The sequence below is a fragment of the Mobula hypostoma genome, chromosome 9 (assembly GCF_963921235.1).
Source record: "Mobula hypostoma chromosome 9, sMobHyp1.1, whole genome shotgun sequence".
NCBI lineage: Eukaryota > Metazoa > Chordata > Chondrichthyes > Myliobatiformes > Myliobatidae > Mobula > Mobula hypostoma.
In genome coordinates this window covers 104,453,629-104,473,315 of record NC_086105.1, presented here as the reverse complement: position 1 = coordinate 104,473,315, position 19,687 = coordinate 104,453,629, and the positions used below count along the sequence as shown (strand labels likewise).

The window sequence follows — 19,687 nt, the reverse complement described above, 5'->3', positions numbered from 1 at the left end:
GTTGGAATTCGGAGTTCAATTCGGACGTGTGTGTCTCTCTGTTTTCCTCCGGGTGCTCCAGTTTCCTCCCACAGTCCAAAGACATACCAGTTAGCAGGTTAATTAGTCATTGCAAAAAATTGTCCCATGATTAAGCTTGGGTTAAATCAGTGGGTTGCTAGCTGGTGTGGCTCGAAAGGCTGGAAGGCCTGTTCAGCACTGTATCGTTAAAGGAAAAGGAAACAAAGAAAAGGCAGGGAAAGGAATACTCAGTTAAGCTGTAGTTACTTCAATGCTTGAGGTTTAACAGGGAAGGCAGACAAACCCAGAGCATGGATTGGCTGTTATAGACATAATAGAAACATGGCTGAGAGAAAGTCAAGACAGGCAGCTCAGTATTCCAGGACACAGCTGTGAGAGAAATGAAGAAAATGTGTAGACTTTATGATAAAGAATGATGGAATAGCAACATTTAGAGATGACATTCTTGGGAGAATCACCCAGTGAGGCCACATAGATAGAACTTAGAAACAAGAAGGGGAGGATCTCTCTAGGGGCTGTATTTATAGACCTCTCTCCCCACAGATCCTGCCTCCCACCCCTGCCAGTAAGTGAGAACTTGAGGAACAGGTGTGAAGAGAAATTGTATATAATTGTAAGAATAATTGGGTTGTATTAGTGAGGATTTAATTTCCACAGTATTGACTGGCCACCCAGAGTGTAAACGGCCTGGATGGGGTGCAATTTGTGAAATGTATTCAGGAAAGTTTCCAGAGTCAATATAAAGAAGGTCCTACATGAGAAGGTGCAACACTGGTCCTCTTCTTAGGGAACAAGGTAAGGCAAGTAACTGAAGTGGCAGTCAGGGAGCTCTTTGGCTCTAGTGACTTTAATTCTAATAGTTTTAAGATAGTGATGCAAAAGGACAGGTCCATAGGTTAGGGTTCTAAACTGGAGCAGGACTAATTCTGGGGAAATTAGACAAGATTAACCAGGTGGGCCTGTTTAAAAGGAAAGGAATGACTGGCAAGTGGGAGGCTTTTAAGAGTGCAACAGCAAGAGTCGAGGAAACACATGTTCCTGTTAGGGTGAAGGGTAAGCCTGGCAAGTTTGGAGAATCTTGGCTGACAAGACATATTGAAGCTCTGCTTAAGAAAAGGGAAGCATACAATGGGTTTAGGAGGTTGGGATTGAGCTATAAAAAAGATTAAGGAGGAAATCAAGAGAGCGAAGAGAGCATATGAGATGGATCTGGCAGTTAAGCTGAGGGAAAATCCCTAGTGGTTCTGTAGCTATATTAAGCAGCTACACTTTGAGGGTACTGTGTGCAGTTTTGGTCACCCTATTATAGGAATTACATGGTTAAACAGGAAAGCGTGCAGACAAGATTTGTGAGGGTGTTGCCAGGACTGAGTTCCAGGTTAGGTCTTTCTTCCTTTGACCAAAGGGGAACGAAGGGTGACTTGAGAGAAATGTTTAAAATTATGACAGGCATAGATTGGTGAACAGTAACAGTCTTTAACACACGGTAGAGGAGTCCAGAAATAGGGGGAATAGGTTTAGGGTGGGAGGGAAAAGATTTAAAAAGACCCTGAGGGGCCAATTTTCACTCAGAGCATGGTGAGTACATGGAACGAGCTGGCTGATGTGCTTGAGCCAGGCACAATAGTATCATTTAGTATCACTTGGACATCGGTGGAGCGCAAGTGGAACAGGTGAAAAAGCTTTAAGTTCCTCGGAGTCAATATCACAAATGACCTGACTTGGTCCAAACAAGCAGAGTCCACTGCCAAGAAGGCCCACCAGCACCTTTACTTCCTGAGGAAGCTAAGGAAATTTGGCCTGTCCCCTAAAACCCTCACTAATTTTTATAGATGCACCGTAGAAAGCATTCTTCTGGGGTGCATCACAACCTGGTATGGAAGTTGTCCTGTCAAAGACCGGAAGAAGCTGCAGAAGATCGCGAACACAGCCCAGCGCGTCATACAAACCAATGTTCCATCCATGGACTCACTTTACACCGCCCGCTGTCAGTGCAGTGCTGCCAGGATAATCAAGGACACGACCCACCCAGCCAACAGACTTTTCGTCCCTCTTCCCTCCGGGAGAAGGTTCAGGAGCTTGAAGACTCGTACGGCCAGATTTGGGAACAGCTTCTTTCCAACTGTGATAAGACTGCTGAACGGATCCTGACCCGGATCTGGGCCGTACCCTCCAAATATCCGGACCTGTCTCTCGTTTTTTTGGCACTACCTTACTTTCCCTTTTCTATTTATGATTTATAATTTAAATTTTTAATATTTACTATCCATTTGTACTCCAGGGAGCACGAAGAGCAGAATCAAATATCGCTCTGATGATTGTACACTCTAGTATCAATTGTTTGGCGACAATGAAGTATAAAGGTAAATAGAGAGGTGGGGCTTAGAGGGATATAGACCAAATGCAGAAAATTGGAACTAACTGGGTGGGCATGTGATCAGCATGGACTGATTACACAGAAGAGCCTTTTTCCATCTGTATTTCTCCAAGAATAATTTATAGTGTCCAATTAACCTACCAGAACATCTTTGGGATGTAGACAGAAAGTAGAATACACAAGGAAATGGTCATGGCCACAGCGAGAATGTGTACCAGAAGTCTGAATTGAATCATTTGGAGCTGAGGTAGCAATAACTCTTCCTGCATCACTGCGGATGCAGTCACTGTTCACCACACCAGAAGCCGATGGTACATACACCGAAATGAACAGTGAGGTTCAAATTCTGATCCTTCATATAAGCTTACAGCTGTTCAGAACAGGAATAAAACTGTTGCCTTAAAACTGGAAAATGATCGAGTGAACTGAATATGCTCAACATCTGTGTTACAAAATGTCTCATTTAGCGGTGATGGAAAAAATACAGCACTGTGGTAATCCCTGACTGTTTAGGATCCAAATAATTTCATGGAAAAGTAAATTTGTGAATGCATTGATTTAAATTAAAGTAAATATCCAAGACGGATTGACATTTCTTTGCTGAATTGTATTTATGTTTATCCTAAATGCACTCATGACAGATGTTTTTTTGGATCATTTCAGTTAGTGCACTGTTAAGTATTAAGTGTGGAAAGAACATCATTTTCAGGTTATCAACACCAAATAGCCATCACTTAAGACGTAATCCTGAATACTTCGTGGCAAACGCCAAAATATTCCCATATAACCACAGGAACAAAATCCTGACAAAGCCCTTGACTGAGCTCATTCAATGTTTCTGCTCCTTAGGAAAGCAAGACAGTTTTGAAATTCATGGTTTATATTGTAATTCACAGGCAGGGAATTAAGAGTGGTACCACTCTTGGTTTAAGCTGGCCAACAGTTAGGGGCAGGAAAACTGAGTGAAGCACATCATCTTAATTACTGATTAAATTTTTTTTCTCTCTGTGGGTCTGTGCATGTGAACCTCAAGTGGGGAAAAAAGTAGGCTGGAATGTGACGCTCCCCAACTTTCAGTGAACCATTTCTGACCAGGGTCAAGGCTAACGATGTACATTTATGAAGTATACTTACATAGTAAGACATCTGAAGACTTCTCAGGAGTGTATTCAGAATTTGGGATTAGTGGGTCATTTTCAAATTGGTAATCAGTAACAAGTTGGATGTCATAGGGATGAGTGCAGAGGCATGTGAGGTTATCCACTTTGGAAGGAAGAATGAATAGCAAATCTTTATCTAAACAAAGTAAAACTACAATATGTTGCAGTTTGAAAGGACCTGGGGAGGTCTTGTCTTTTAAACACAATAAACTGGCATACAATTTATAAGTAATTAGGCAGGTTAATGAAATGTTGGCCTTTATTGAAAAAGGTATGTTATTTTGATGCAATTTTGACGGAGTCGAGTGAGAATGCACTGGTTGATTGAGTTGTTGGCTGAAGAGGTTGCTCTATGAAGAAAGGTTGAACAGTTGGGCATATACTTATTGAAGTATTGAAAACTCAGATAATCATAATGAAACATAAAATTCTAATGGGATTAGAGAGAAGAATAAGATGGGGATACACAGAACCAGGAGAAACTTGGTTTCAGAATGCCCTCGGTTAACATTCATGTGAGGTGCTCGGATACACTTTGCTTACTTTAATTGTAGTTGGCAGTGGGCTTTGTCAATGACTATTGGCTGAATTTGATGATTATCCCTTCCCAGTGGGACTATATTCTCACCTGAGATCTATATGCACAGACTTACAGTAAAAGAAAATTATTAGATAACAATTCGGAGGAAGTGTCCCCACCACTTCTCCTGAATCACCCATTTAAGGTGTTTCTTCCATAAGATGGTTACGAATCATCACCTCTCTCTTCCAGCGGCTGTGGTGATGCACTGGTGACTGATATACAGTTATACTATGAGGGAAGCAGGAGAATACCACTAAGTGACAGAAACATGCATTTGGAACTACAAAGTTAAAATTAATGGAAAGAAAATGCTCACAGCTGGTTTTGGAGAGTAGCCTGAAATTTATGATTCTGTCCTCCAATTTTTCACCCATCAAAGTGCATGCACAGTAAATGGTGAAATGGGAAACCTCAACCGGTAAATCTCCAGATTCTGGAATGATTCCAAAGGATTGGATAATTGCAAATGTCACTCCACTCTTTAAGAAGGGAGGGAGGCATAAGTCTGGAAATTATAGGGGAGTTAGCCTGGCCCCAGTGGTTGGGAAGATGCTGGAGTCCAATTTAAGATTGAGGTTCCAGGGTATTTGAAGGCACTTAATAAAAAAAAGGCCGAAGTCAGTATGGTTTCTTTAAGGGGAAATCTGTTGGAATTTTTTTTGAGGAAATAACAACCAAGATAGTAGACAAAGGAGAGACAGCGGACATTGTTAACTTGGGATTTTCAGAAGGCCTTTGACAAGCTGTTGCATATGAGGCTGTTAAACAAGATAAGAGTCCGTGGTATTACAGGAAAGATACCAGCAGAGACAGAAGATTGACTGATGAGCAAAAAGTAGAATGGGAATAAAGGGAGCCTTTTCTGATTGGCTGATGGACAGCAGTGGTGTTCTCCAGGGGTTAATGTTGGATCTTCAAATTTTCATATTATATGTTAAAGACCTAGATGACAGAATCGATGGCCTCTTGGACGTTTGTGGACAATATAAAGATAGGTGGAGGGGCATGTGGTGTTGATAAAGTCTGAAGGAGGATTTGAACTGAATAGGAGAATGGGCAAAGAAGTGGCACATGGAATACAGTGTAAGGAAGTGTATGGTCATGCACTTTGGTAGAAGGAATAAAGGCATAGGCTATTTTGTAAATAGGGAGCGAATTCAAAAATTGGAGGTGCAAAGAGTCTTAGGAAACCTTGTGCAGGATTCCCTGAAGGTTAACTTGTAGATAGAGTCAGTAGTAAGGAAGGCAAATGCAATCACAAACCAGAGAAAATCTGCAGATGCTGGAATCCAAGCAACACACACAAAATGCTGGAGGAACTCAGCAGGCCAGGTAGCATCTACGGAAAAGAGTACAGTCGACATTTCGTGCCAAGGCATTTCAGCAGGACCACTGTCTCTTATCCGGGTTAGCAGCCTCATGTGCAACACCTTGTCAAAGGCCTTCTGAAAATCCAGGTTAACAACATCCACCATAGGTCAGAGTGCATTTGGAGTATTGTGAGCAGTTTTGGGCCCCATATCTAAACAAAGATGTGCTGAAATTAGAGAGGGTCTGGAGGTGACTCACAAGAATGATCTGGAGAAAGGGTTAATGTAGAAGGAGCACTTAATAGATGTGGGCCTATACTAGAGTTTAGAAGAATGATGTTATCACCAAGAAACCTACTGAATATATTAAGAGGCATTGATAGGGTGGATGTGCAGAGAATGTTTCCAATAGTGGGAGAGTTTAGGACCAGAGGGCATAGCCTCAGAATAGAAGGCTGTACTTTTCAAACAGAGATGAGCAGAAATTTCATTAGCCAGAGAGTGGAGAATCTGTGGGTATATTTAAAATGGAGGTTGACTGGCTCTTGATTATTAAGGATGGCAAAGGTTACAGGGAAAAGGCAGGAGGACAGGGTAAAGGGATAATAAATTTGCCATGATCAAAAGGCAGAGCAGACTTGATGGGCCAAATTCTGCTACTATACCTTGTAGTGTAAGTCTATACTATTCATAAATCATACAATATTTCTTCCCAAGCAGGAAAAACATACATTAAAATAAAACTTTGTAACTAATATCAATAATGACTGGTAGTTCTTATTTACATTTATACATTATCATTTCTCTGAACTGTCACAACACCTTTTGGATATTGAGCATAAAATTTAAAAAAATACTTTTTAAGCTACTGACAATGTTGTATTAGGATACATTATTTCTCACCTCTTTCTCCTTTCCAATTTCCTCTTTTTTTGTTTCCTCCCACAAATGTCAACATTTTGGCAGTCAGTGTGTCCATTGTCTTTCTCATCTGTTACGACATACATGGAAGCCTTTCCAGTCCAGTGGGTTCATGACTTTTTTTTTCCCTTACACACCCACCAACTCCTCTCTTATTCTTTTCCCACAAAGAGCAATTGTCAGTAGCTAATAACTATTCAGCTCATCCTTTGGGATATGGGAAGAGACGAGAGGACTCGTGGGTAAACCTACAGTCAAGAGATGTGTGAAGTCCACACCATCAGCAAGTCCAAGATCAACATCGAGCTCTGGGTCCCTGAAGCTATGAAGCAACACCGTTAACAGCTGAGCCTCTGTGCCATCTTTACATCACTAAGTAAACTCCTGACTTCCAGATGATCAGCTGGAGGCTGGTTGGACCACACAAAATTTACTCAGCAAAACAGGTCTACTTTCAACAAAAACTCAGGATAAACGTGCAATGAATTTGCCAACCAAATGCAAAGAATGAAAGATTGTTACATTCATATTATAAAATTGATTGAAGTCACTTACATAAGTTTAACCTCCAGGTGTGAAGGGTGATAGGTTCATCCAATATGGCATCTACATGAACAGGTAGAAGTTGCCATGATGTACACCACATCATTCTGTAAATCAGATACTTTGGATATTTTTCTAACTCCTCTTAGAACTCAAAGCAGAAGGGCCTAGAGAGAAAACAAATACTACAATTTCAGTGACTGCAGAGACTGGACAGCTATTTTACAAGGAACATATATGAATGACCAGTTAATACTTTTGAATTGGAAAGAGAAACAATTCCATTCTGTCACTAAAACTATAATAGATTTGAGAATAGAATGTTGGAAGATAATTGGCAAACTATTTACATTTAGGTGATGACAATATTATAAATGAATCTCAAAAACTGATGGAGATGTTGATTAAGTATTTTGCATCTTTGTTTATAAGGTAATATGCATAATAAGCAGCTACGACTGAAATGAGAGCCAGGACAACAAAATCGAACTAAGTAGTGCAGAACCAACAAAAAACAGCCTGACAAATCATTCAGATGAGATGGCTTAAAAAGCAGATTTTTTTTTTTTAAAAGGATGCATTGTGTAAACCCAAACTCTAATGCTCAAACTTTAATACTAATTCATGAACTGCTGCTCCAAACTGAAGAATTACACAATAGTTACATAGCTACTTAAGAATGATAGGAGAAGGAAAGCGAGGAATTAAAAATCAATTATGCATGACGTTTGTAGTAAAGAAATGACTGGAGTTCATAAGCACAGATGGAATAACAAAACCAAAAAATATTTCAAATTTTCAGATATTCAGTGAGCAAGGGGTGTTTTATAAGAGGTAGTATCTCTCTTTTAAATACTTTTTATTATGGTGATTAAAGTAACAGTCTGGGAATCATAATTGTTACTTATCAGGACGTTGAAACAGTTTTGTTTCATTGTGAAGATGCTCAAAATCTGAAATAACAACAGAATACCTTCATTTCCATGGAGAATTTAAAGGTAGTGTTAACTAAAATGACAGCAGATTGTTGACCCCATTAGGATATTAACCAAGTGCAGGTGTCAGGGAGAATAATGCACAGATGTTCAAAGTAGTTGTATTGTGTGTTCACTGCATTCATTAAAAAAAATTCAACTGATTTTATGGAAAGCCACATACCTATATGTGCTGATGCCCTGGTATTCTCAGTAATGTAGATAGAAAGAAGCATTAAATTAAAAGATATTTTAGAAAATTAAGTGAATGGATAAAGCCACGCTGCAAATGGATTTTGATGCTGCTATTTGTGCTTTAAAAAAGAATGGAGCTCTTTATATGCTAAAAAGCAGAAATAATGAAGGCCTTTGGTTACAGAACAATAAAATGTAACAGGCACACACAATAAAGACAAATAGTAATCTACCTTTAGCTTGGTGTTAAAGAGAGAGGAAGTTATGTTACTAACACATATTACCATGGAGTAGTGAGTAGTTCTTGGCAGAACACCTTACAAAGAGTATTTTTGGTCTTGGAGGGAATTCAGCATACATTTCAGCTAAATGGTACCTAAACTCAAAGGGCTGATTTATGGGGATACATTACACAACTATGAATTCTATTTTCTGGGATTTCAGGTACGAGTTACATGATCAAAGTTTTCACGGTATTAAGGAGAACAGATAGAAGTTGGTTAAGGAGACTGCGATTAAGGAACACATTTTAAAAATTGGAAACACGCTTTTTAGGAAATACGTTCACATGGAAAGAGTTGTAAAATTTTGGAACTCTTTTCTAGGAGTAGCAATTGATGCCAGATTAGCTGTTAAGTTTAGATCTGGAATACCTTCATGCTTGATATCTGAAGTAAAAAAGAACCCAAACAAGTTAGTGCTATTGAGTCACAAATCAGTCGTGCATGGAATAGTGGAACAGGAAACACCTATCTAACCTCTGAAGCTACTTTGATGTTCTATGCTCTAAATGAGGTCTAAATATTTTTTTGAATTCACAAAGATTACTGAAATGATGGAAGAGACAACAGATATTTAATTGATTTGGAAAATGAGTGCTGCTATTGTACTAAGGGACAGCTAATGTTACTTCTATATTTAATAAGGTTTTAAACAAATCCAGGAAACAATAGTTAGCTTAACGTTGGCAGGTGATTAAAAAAAATCACTTAATTCAACAATGGGATAGAGAACAATCCATACATCAAAAATATGAACACATTAGCATGGATCTTTATAAGGAAAGGTCATTTCATGATGAACTTTGATTTATTTGAACTAACAAAATATAGACAAGGTTAATATGCATCTATTAAGCATAGAATCTTAATAGATCTTTTCTAAAGTATTGAATAGTAGATCAAAGACTGAAGTCAGATGACATTGAAAGTAAACTTCTAATAAACTTTTTTTTTAATAGTAACTCACATTTGAAAAAGGGAAAAAGTGATGCTGGTACCACTGATCTTCACTAGTCATTTTCACTTGGCCCAGGGAATTCAAATTGTAGATTACATTATTGTAAGAGATAGTTAATAATGAAATAATCTGAAACAAAATGAAATACATTAAAATGTTTACAGAGTAAGTATATATAATACAAATAATTTATGTGTGTGATCTTGTTGAGTATGATAGGTCAGCCACTTGGACTTTTTTTTGTAAGGGCTAAATGAGGTAAAGGAGTCATCAATGGGTGCAGGTATGCAAGTCACTAAAAGCAACAACGTGCATTATTGAAGGTTATTAAAAAGTTCTGGGATTTATTAGTAGCATAGAAGTTAACATTCAACTTGAATACAATTTAACTTTAACTCTGATTTAATTCATGCCAGATTTGTACATACCCTTTTTGTCAAAACACAGTTCTGGTCTTCATAAGTCTAAAAAAACTACAGAAGGAAAAAAAAACCTAGAAGATGAAATCATAATTGAGAAGTAAAACTAAATAAGAGCTTGGAAGAAATTTCCTTAATGAAAGAATGTTGAGATGCAAGATAAGTCAGCACCAGAAGTGAACAAACTAAAAGTGCACAGATGCTGTTAAGTTGAAGCCAGATAAACACGAGGATAAAGACAAAGATGTGGAATGGGTTAATAGACGGGAGGTGCCTGACTGTACCATTTAATAACAATACAGCCTATGTAAATTCCATTTCCTGTTTATTAGTATTTGATCTAGCTATAAATCTTGAGCTGACTGTAAAACTATATTTATTTTCAGTTGATTGTATCTTTATAGGCCCTTTAAAGAACTGAGAATGACTCACATTCTGTTCACATTAAATGAGGCCTCTGGAAGTAAACACAACTTTCCTTAAGTTCTCCATAAAGGGCGAAGTATAGCTGAAGACACAGACGTTTTGTTTCAATTAAATTAGCCTGTTAAATAATAAACCTATACAACAACAAGTAAGTAATGATTAACATCAAGGTTAAATAAATTCACTTTTCAGATATTACATCCAGATAAACAACAGGTCAAACAACAGCTGTGGCAAACAAAAAATCTAAACCTAATCCCAAACCAAAACCTAACCTAACCCCTTCTGCGCATGATCAACATCTGGAATAAGGAGGACATAATAGTTTAATAATAATGCCCAATAACCTTACCTTTAATCTTCATTATTCTTCAAATACTGTTCAACTCCAGAGTGCAGACTGTTGTAAACCTCTTGACTAAAGGCAGCCAATAAACTCCACAAACTCCAACTTCCCTCTGCAGCTAAATCTCATCTTTGATTAAAGTGTGTTTACTTAATGAAACAATCTTAAAATTAGGTAAGAACATGCAATCACTTTAAACCTCATTGCTACTAATAACTGCGAAATTGTGGCAATGACATCATAAAAAGCAAGCCTGTTTTTAAAAAATTATCTTTTTAAATCATCTACATTAATTCAGTCAGAAAAAAAGATGCCACTCCAGAAAGTGATTATTACAGAGTTCTGACTCAGTTCAATTTGATATTTGTTCAACAGTGGAATTAACAGATAAATCATAAGTCCAAACAATTAAACACCACGATTTATTCCCCCCCGCCCCCCATGAAGCATAACGAATGCAATGTACTTTGTGTAAAAGAATCTCATTTCTACAAAAAAAAACCAGGAGAAATATTTTGTAGCCAGGTGGATAATTGGTGGGGGATTGAAATTGAATTATAGAATTTCGAACATACTGAGTTAATAAATGCTAATGGAATACAATAACTCTGGTATAAAAAGCACTATGGAGATGCTGTTCATGATAGGAGATATGGCCAGGGTTGACTTCCCCTCAATTGCTGTTAACAGAACAGAATTTGGATAATTGCCTTTGAAAATTTATGCATTTTTTTAAATTTACAGAATTTCTACAAGACTAAATCAATTGGATTTCTTTGCAAGACTGAGATAACAAAGGGCAAGTTCTCTTTTTCTGTGTTCTCCTTTCAATTGGCCCAAAAATCAGGACCCAATGATTTTATTAGTATTTAAGTAAGGTGCTTCAAATCACTCTGCCATCAGCTACTGTAAACACACCTCGTTTGAAATTTCCAAAGATTCTAAAATCTCCCAAATTGGCTCTCCGGCAAGTATCCTTTTAGAGAAAAAGGCCTACCTTGTGTACTTATTGTAGATGTCAATTTTTTTTATATATAAAACCTACACTTGATTAGTTTAAATGTCCCGTTTTTAAAAAAAAAATACCCTTAACTTATTCATCAAACTTTAAGTACCAAACCAAGGAAAGGGACTGTTATCTGCTACAGAGAAAACTTTTGCAATTCGGAGAAAATGCCGAAACATTACTCAAATGAAGAAAACTCAAAAGACAGACAGGCAGTTCTTGTGTGATACTACAAGACCTTTAGCTGCAAGAGTAATGCAAATAAGTGTCAGCTTTTTAAGTAGGCTTAAGAACACCAAGTGGCAAGAAAATCAGCTCAAAATTACAGATTTTATATGCTGTGTAGCCTAATTAGTTCATTGTAGTGTTTTCTGTAACTCCCAAGAATCTCAGATTTGCTTGAGGGTGAAGCGTACATTGAGCAGAAGATATTTATATCCTGATTTCCCAGCAGCTTTCATGGATTTGATTATTAAAAGTTTAGGGTCTAATGATGCGCATAAGATAGGCTATTGGTGACTGAGTGGCAGCACTTCACTGTTCCAAGTTCGGGTAATTAAGTGGCATCTGAAATGTCACAGTCAAATTGAAAACAATTGTTAACCATTTGCAAACAAAATGCTTTACTTGAAAAGAAACTGATCTGAGACCTTTGTTTGGTTTTCTAAGTATGCTCTTCGACATTCTGAAATCCATAAATCAGGCACATGACAATGTCCTCAAAATGCTTTTTCTTGTTTTTTTTTAAAAAAACACACAGAGCTTTGGCTCAGTGGTTACTATCGTTTACAAATAAAGGATTCCTCACGGTATGGTTGTTGACTTTCAGATGAAGTTCTTTCCCGTGGATGGCACTCAAAGAGAATGCAGGAGATAGGGTGGAAATTATAAATGGAGCTAGACATGGGCATATACGAGAAAGACTTCAGTGTCACATGAGAAAACATGTAGGACAATGATATGTTAATATGTTAGCTCCAATGGTCTAATCAAGAAACATTGAGAGATGATCACCTGGACTGAGGAGGGGGAGGTGGACCAGATTAGTTAACATTGATCAGGATTAATAAACACTGAAAAATCCAGACAGTACCAACCAGTACACTCTTGATGTTTAAAGTTGGATCTTTTCCTAAACTGTTCATTTCCCACTATCCTTGAACAGAAGAAAAAGTAAACTACTTGAGAGTATGAAAAGTTTGAATAAGAGAATGCCATTTACCAGATTGACATTTACTGTCTGCCCACAGGCTCTGCATATCTGATTTGCCCTGTGGCAAGTGAATAACTAGTTTAAAAGATAACAAGAGAAACTCTATAGAGAGAAATTATTATCAATTTACATTTAATGCTCCAAGTTCATCCAAGTATCCATTTATAGTTTCAAACAAAATGTTAAAGAACACAGTGTTCCTCCTAACTACTACTGTTATTTAGAAAACTGTGTTCCAAAATGATTACTCAAGTGGCTCTCAAGTCCTTGAAACCAACATACCTGGTTTCTGCCGTCACCTGCTAGCTTGTTCTCCTTCCCCTCCATCTTATTTCAGCTTCTGCCCCAGCCCCCTCCCCATCTTTTCAAGTACTGATGAAGGGTTTAGGCCTAAAACATTGCCTGTTTATTCTTCTCCATTGATATCTGACTCGCTGCGTTCCTCCAAACATTTTGTGTGTGTTTCTCAAGTTATTTGATCTCTTACACATCTGGAGAAGGATGCTTAAGTGAGAATACTGTTCTTGGACTACAATTCAGCAGTCAACACCATAATTACCTTCAGGCTCGACAAGAAGTTCAGAGACCTCAGCCTTCACTCTGCCTTGTGTAGTTGGATCCTAGACTTCCAGTCTGATGGCCAGCAGGAGGTAAGGGTGGGCTCCCTCACCTCTGCCCCTCAGGGCTGTGTACTAAGCCCCCTCCTTTACTCTCTGTATACCCATGACTGTGATGCCACCCACAGCTCCAATCTGCTAATTAAATTTGATGACACTACACTGATTGGCGCATTCTCAAATAATAATGAGGCAGCCAGCAGAGAAGTAGTCATCACCCTGACACAGTGGTGTCAAGAAAACAACCTCTCCCTCAATGTTGCAAAAACAAAGGACCTGGTTGTGAACTACAGGGGGAATGGAGACAGGCTAACCCCTATCAACATCAATGGATCTGAGGTCGCGAAGGTGAACAGATTTAAGTTCTCATATGGTCAGTACATACCAGCTGTGTGGTGAAAAAGGCAGAACAGCACCTTTCAGCTCAGACAGTTGAAGTTTGGTACAGGCCCCAAAATTCCAAGAGCTTTCTATAGGGGAACAATTGAGAGCACCCTGACTGGCTGCATCACTGCCTGGTATGGGAACTGTACTTCCCTCAACCACAGGACTCTGCAGAGTGCTGCATATAGCCTAACGCATCTACAGATGTGAACTTCCCACTATTCAGGACATTTACAAAGACAGGTGTATAAAAAGGGCCCGAAGGATCATAGGGCACTTGAGTTACCCCAACCACAAACTGTTCCAGCTGCTACCATCTGGGAAACGGTACTGCAGCATAAAAGCCAGGACCAACAGGCTCCAGGACAGCTTCTTCCACCAGGCCATCAGACTGATTAACTCATGCTGATGCAACTGTATTTCAAGTTATATTGACTACACTGTTGTACATATTATAAATTACTATAATTGCAATTAGACAGAGACGTAACGTAAAGATTTTTACTCATGTGTATGAAGGATGTAAGCAATAAAGTCAATTCAATTGGATGCAATGCCAAAAGTCTAAATATTTAATATTATAGTTATACAGCACAGAAACAGGCCCCTTGGCTTATGTCCATGCCAGACATCAAATACATATCTATGACGAAGTGCCTGCTGTTTGTCAAAAGCTCAAAAAAAGTCAGAATGAAATGTCAGATTTCATAAAATGGACTGGGTAGGAATGTCTGTGCAAAAAAACAACAATGAAGTCAATGCCACCAGCTCTTTTGCCAATTCTCCGGCCCATTTTCAGAATGGTCATAATAGATACTAGATAGAGCTTAAGAGAATTTTATAAAAAAGATGAAACATCTTAAAAGTAACAGAGTTTCAGTTCAGTTACAGCAAAGACTTGTGTCAATTAAATCAGAATATGAAAATAGGAAATGACCTGAATCTGCAGTGGAGAAACCACTGCAAACATTGACATGCTGCTGGAGAATCCTGTTCAAACTTGTGACAAGGATGTTTTTAACCCAGAAGAAACAAGATTTTCAATTAATTTTTAAACTCACTTTCTTTAATCACGTAACTCTGCATTTCTCAGCATTACAGAACTATAAACTGACATAAGGCATGATAATGACAATTCAATAAATAGACATTTCCCAAAATCATTCACTCTTGTAAGTCAGTCACGGGTCACAAAATGATATGGTTACCAATACACTGTTTCATTTTGTCCAATTTCCTTTTCAATACTTCACATTGTCTGTAAGCTATATTGTTTATGCCAAGGGTGTAAGTTACTGACAATGTTGCCTGCCATTAATGACCCACTGCTGAACTGAGTACCTTCTTAAGAGCCAACTAAGTTTATGAGTGAAATACAAAGACTAGACCTATCCAAAGATGTCAGATTTCTTCACTGAATGATATTAGAATGGTGGATTCCCTCCTCTGAGGGATATTAGTGAAGAGAATCCGTTTTGCAATAAGCCATATTCTTTGGTACCCATCATTGAGACTGCGTTTAAATGAATTACTTTATCTGAAATCCCACAAATGCAAGGGTAAGATTTGAAGCATTTGTGTCTCTGGATCAAAAGCTCCTTAAATTTGGTTGCTGATTCATTATACCACCATACCGCAAAATGGCTATATTTCTAGAATGACCTGAATTGACAGTGTCACACCTTACACCAGAAAAAGGCAATTTTAATTTGGAAAATGCTGAGGGAATAAAATGTAGCATTATATGTTGCATAATCATTGGACAATTTAGTGAAAAGTTAGTGAAAGTGCTGGATTGGGATCATGGTTAGAACAGTCTTTCTTCACAAACCCCATGTCTCAATGTCACTCCTGACCCCATAGGCCATAAGTGGCTCAGCCCTCAACATAGAAGCTAGAGCTGCTCTTCTTCAATCCATCAGGGCGCCTGAGCTGGTCTACACACGATCTTTACCGAAATCACTGATTATTCCCAACCTTCCTCAAACCCATCCCTCACTCCCATTCTTCTTATCAATACCATTGCCATTTATTTGCTTTCCTTCGTTCATCTGACCCTGGTCCTAATTTTTGAGGTGGAGCTCCTCCCCTCCCTCCATAAGAACCCTCATATCTGCCAACATCATTGCCTCAAGTTGACTCATTTTCCAGCAGGAAAGTCCACAGCTAAAACAGCTGAGGCAAAATCTGCAACAGAAATCTAATGCTCTAAGTTGGATGCAATAGAATTCAGGCCCAATGGGGTTTATCAGCAAAATATCAACATATATTAAATGCTGCCGTAAAGAAAAATATATACATAAATAGGTCAGAATATGAAATGCTGTCATTGAGCCCAAGGAAAAAAAAACTGAACTCCAGTGAATTAAAGTAATTAAAGATTCCCAATATGTAAAAACAAGATACTCTCAAAAGACCTTTGCAGGTGGAAAAAACTCAACATGTCTGCACTGGAAAACTCAAATGGAGAACAGAAGGGAGATGATTGTTGAAACTGTAACACTTCAAACAAAATAAAAATTCTACATGGGGATATGCATAAATAATGCCATTCCAAGCTACCTGATTTAGCAACAAATAATTCACTACACACCAATTGATTTCTTTTGTAAAAAGGTTATGAGAAAAATTCAGCATTTCCTGTTTTCTAATAATTTCACAGTATGTTCACAAGCCAAATTCAGACCAACATTCCAATCATTGTGTGACTGGATGACTGTACACCAGAGATTAGCTTAAACATTTGCAGTGCACACATACAGTAATTATTTCAAACATTGTTTCAAATTTCCAAAAATACCTTTAAAGTTCCCAATCTATGACACAAATGAACTGCGCATCTATACTCTGTGCTGTAATGCCATCTTGATAAATCATGAGTATATCTGTCTTGCCAATAATGCTCAATTTCATACTGTCGACATAGATAGTGTTCAAAACAGTCTGTTTCTGTGCTGTAAAGCATGTAATCACTCTGTCTGTTCTCTAGTTATATACTCAATTTATTCAGGAAAGAAAGAAGTCCACATCAAAACTTGTGCATGGTTCTTAAATAGGATATAATCAAATTACTGAATCTTCAAATATATAGTTTCAATTCATATTTATTGTGCTTCAATTTTTATTTAAAACTGATGGCATACTTACCATCTGCTAAGGTTAAATATAAGATCAGTACAGGAGGAGTACCATTAGTACATACAATATTTATTTACCAACACAAAGATAAGTTAATTATTCATCAGGTACTCCACAAATATTGTGGAACAGTATCATTAAAAAAAATACATATCGATCTATTCGGAACAAGCAATCCTCAAGAAGCAAGAAATCTCCATTAAAAGTAAAGGAAACAATTTGTGCAAAGATTTGTTTTGTCAACTTGGGTTTCTTTGACCATAAACATTCTTGAACCGGGGACATAGACAGAATAGGGAAGCAATGAAAGAGGAAGTGACAAGATAGATAAAACAGTTCTAAAAATAATTGGTACTCCCTGCCTGCGCATAACGTAGTACAAAAAAAAATTATATAGTCCAAGTTTGACAAAAAGGACAAACCTGTACTCATTGCAACTGTTGCTAAGGTGAATTTAAATTCTATCACACAGTTGTTAAGAGTAGCAAAACACATTTTTTTTTGTTTTTTTTAAACTTTCTTCTCCCCCCAATGTTTACATTTTAATGTACAGTATCATGCAATGGCACTTTTTTATATAAAACATTAAAACCTTACTGTAGTAGTCTGCCTGCAGTCAGTACACTAGGACTGCTTTTCTAGTTTCCCCTTCCCTCAGAAAACCTCATTCACAAACCAAATACAAAGATAAACAATGATTTGAAAACCTAATTTGCAATCCCTGTATTAAAGTTTATTATTTGTTTTAATTGTCCGTTGCTGCAATTCCACATACTCCCACCCTGTAATTCAATTGACAACTGCCACAATTTTACTGCAAAAAAGTAACGGAGTATTCTTTAAAAACCATTAGTGATCTTCATGGTTGTCTCTAATATAGCAGCTAATCACTGATAGGTTCCTTTTGAAGGGTCAACGATCATAAACAAGTTACTCAAGGTTAACAATTCCATTTTTGAAGTCAGGCTGATGGACTTGCAAGTCTTTTAATTGTGTCACACACATGCAAACTCCAGAAACAAGGCTTTGTTTGAAAATTGCTGGACCCATAATTCTTCTGCTACGAAGTTGAATCTTCCCTATTGTATTCCTTCAGTTCAGATTAGCTGCAGCACAATACAACAGAAACTATTTTATATTGACCCATGCAAGACTTTTCCTGCTTCACCTACAAAGCCATAACTAGGCCTCATCTCTCAGCCTCCATGGCAACATTAACCTTCTGTTCTGAGGTGGTTTGTTGGGACACTGCTGCTGGCCAGCCAGTATGTGGAGTGGGTGATGCTGGAGTCCACATGCCCTGCTGATTTGGAGGAGACATTGGCCAGCCTGAGTTGAAGTTTACAGGAGGAGGAGATGTTGCCATTGAGGCAATCGGACTGCTACTGTTGAAGCTTTCTGAAGCTTTCAGCCTTGAAAACATTGTAAGTGCATCTGGAAAATTAGGAGGTGTTGCAGGTGTATTAGCTGGAGTGCACATCTGTGAAAACACAAAACACAGAATCAACATACATCTCAATGAACTCAACTTTATCAGTATTGACTCACAACAATCTACCCAGACAAGGCTAAAATAATCACCCAAAACACTTCAAATTTTTGGTCACTGTATGCCCAAATTCAGTTGTGAAAAGTCCAAACAAGAACAGTTAGAAAGCAGCAGCAGGCAATTTGGCTTGTTGTGCAACTCATTAAGATTATGGGTAATGTTGAACCTCAAAAACTTTTCTGCATTCATCTCATATCCCTTATTGCTCCAGTTACATGGTCTCACCAAGACCTATTTCTGGAGGAAAGTGTAAAGGATATCAGGATAGAAAGGATGTTGTGTTGGAAACACTAGTACCAAAAATGAGTGGGTCACCTGAGGAAAGGTTGAACAGGCAAGGTTGAAGCTTAGAAAAGAGACAGCATACTGGAATTATACGTATCCTGAAGAACCTTGTCTCAAGATGGGTGTGCAGAAAATGCTTCTCCCCTTGTGGGACAATATAGAACTGGAGGTGCAAGGATGGTGTGCAGGAATGGCAGTTGGACACTTACTTAACAAAGAAGAGGAAATTTATGTTTTCTCATTTAAAACATTTAGAACATTTAAAAAGGTGAAAGTATAAACACTTTCAAAGGCAAAGGTAGATCTACTTGAGCAAGAGGGTGAAAGGTCACCACAGGAAACTAGGAATGAGGAGTGGAAGTTATCAAAAGATCGCACCTATGAACTACTCCTAGATCTAAACTTGTGTTTTACCAGTTGAGTACCCCTGATCTGAAATGATTCCGGCCAAAATTGTTTTGGATTTTGCAATATACTAGATGGACTGGGATCATCATCATTAACAGCTCTGAATTGAATTTATGTGCTAGGGGATAAGCAGTCTTTGTCTTGTACTTGTTCATCACACATATGTACTGATGCAGCTGTTCAGTGTGTTAAGATTTTCATCAGCGACGATCTTGGCAAATTCAATGAATTTCTCTGTTACTTCATGTTCAGCAGACTATCACCACAAATCATTAAAAAAATTAATGGTGCACCTTTTCTTATGTTTCTGCAACTAACCTGGTGAATCTTCACAATTACCTTCAATTTTCAGTTCATTTCAATAGATCTCCACTCTTTCAATACACGTTCATGATTTTTTTTCCCACTTTATGCAGCATTTTTCCATTTTCATTGACTTCTGTTCATTACATATGTGAGGTCACTTCTTAGAAATGTCTGTGGTGCTCAGAGACCTGCGCATCATCTAGGAACCCTCCCAGCGCCTTGTGGAACATTCCATATGTGACATGATGCCAGTACTCGAAAAAAAAA

At 38.0% G+C, this 19,687-nt stretch overlaps 1 protein-coding gene and 1 long non-coding RNA gene across 2 annotated transcripts in view; both read right to left on the bottom strand.

Moving 5' to 3' along the window:
- Positions 1-10,728, bottom strand: part of LOC134351341 (uncharacterized) — a 71,311-nt gene extending 60,583 nt beyond the window's left edge. Inside the window, exons 1-2 of the long non-coding RNA XR_010019130.1 lie at positions 9,333-10,728; positions 6,928-7,082 (exon numbers count right to left, since the gene is read on the bottom strand). This is a non-coding gene — a long non-coding RNA (uncharacterized LOC134351341). The remainder of the gene's footprint in view (positions 1-6,927; positions 7,083-9,332) is intronic.
- A 3,616-nt stretch (positions 10,729-14,344) lies between these two features.
- LOC134351911 (UBA-like domain-containing protein 1) overlaps positions 14,345-19,687 on the bottom strand; it is a 31,978-nt gene continuing 26,635 nt past the window's right edge. Inside the window, exon 3 of the mRNA XM_063058824.1 lies at positions 14,345-18,352. Coding sequence (XP_062914894.1) covers positions 18,062-18,352 — 291 coding nt within the window. The 3' untranslated portion in view covers positions 14,345-18,061. The remainder of the gene's footprint in view (positions 18,353-19,687) is intronic.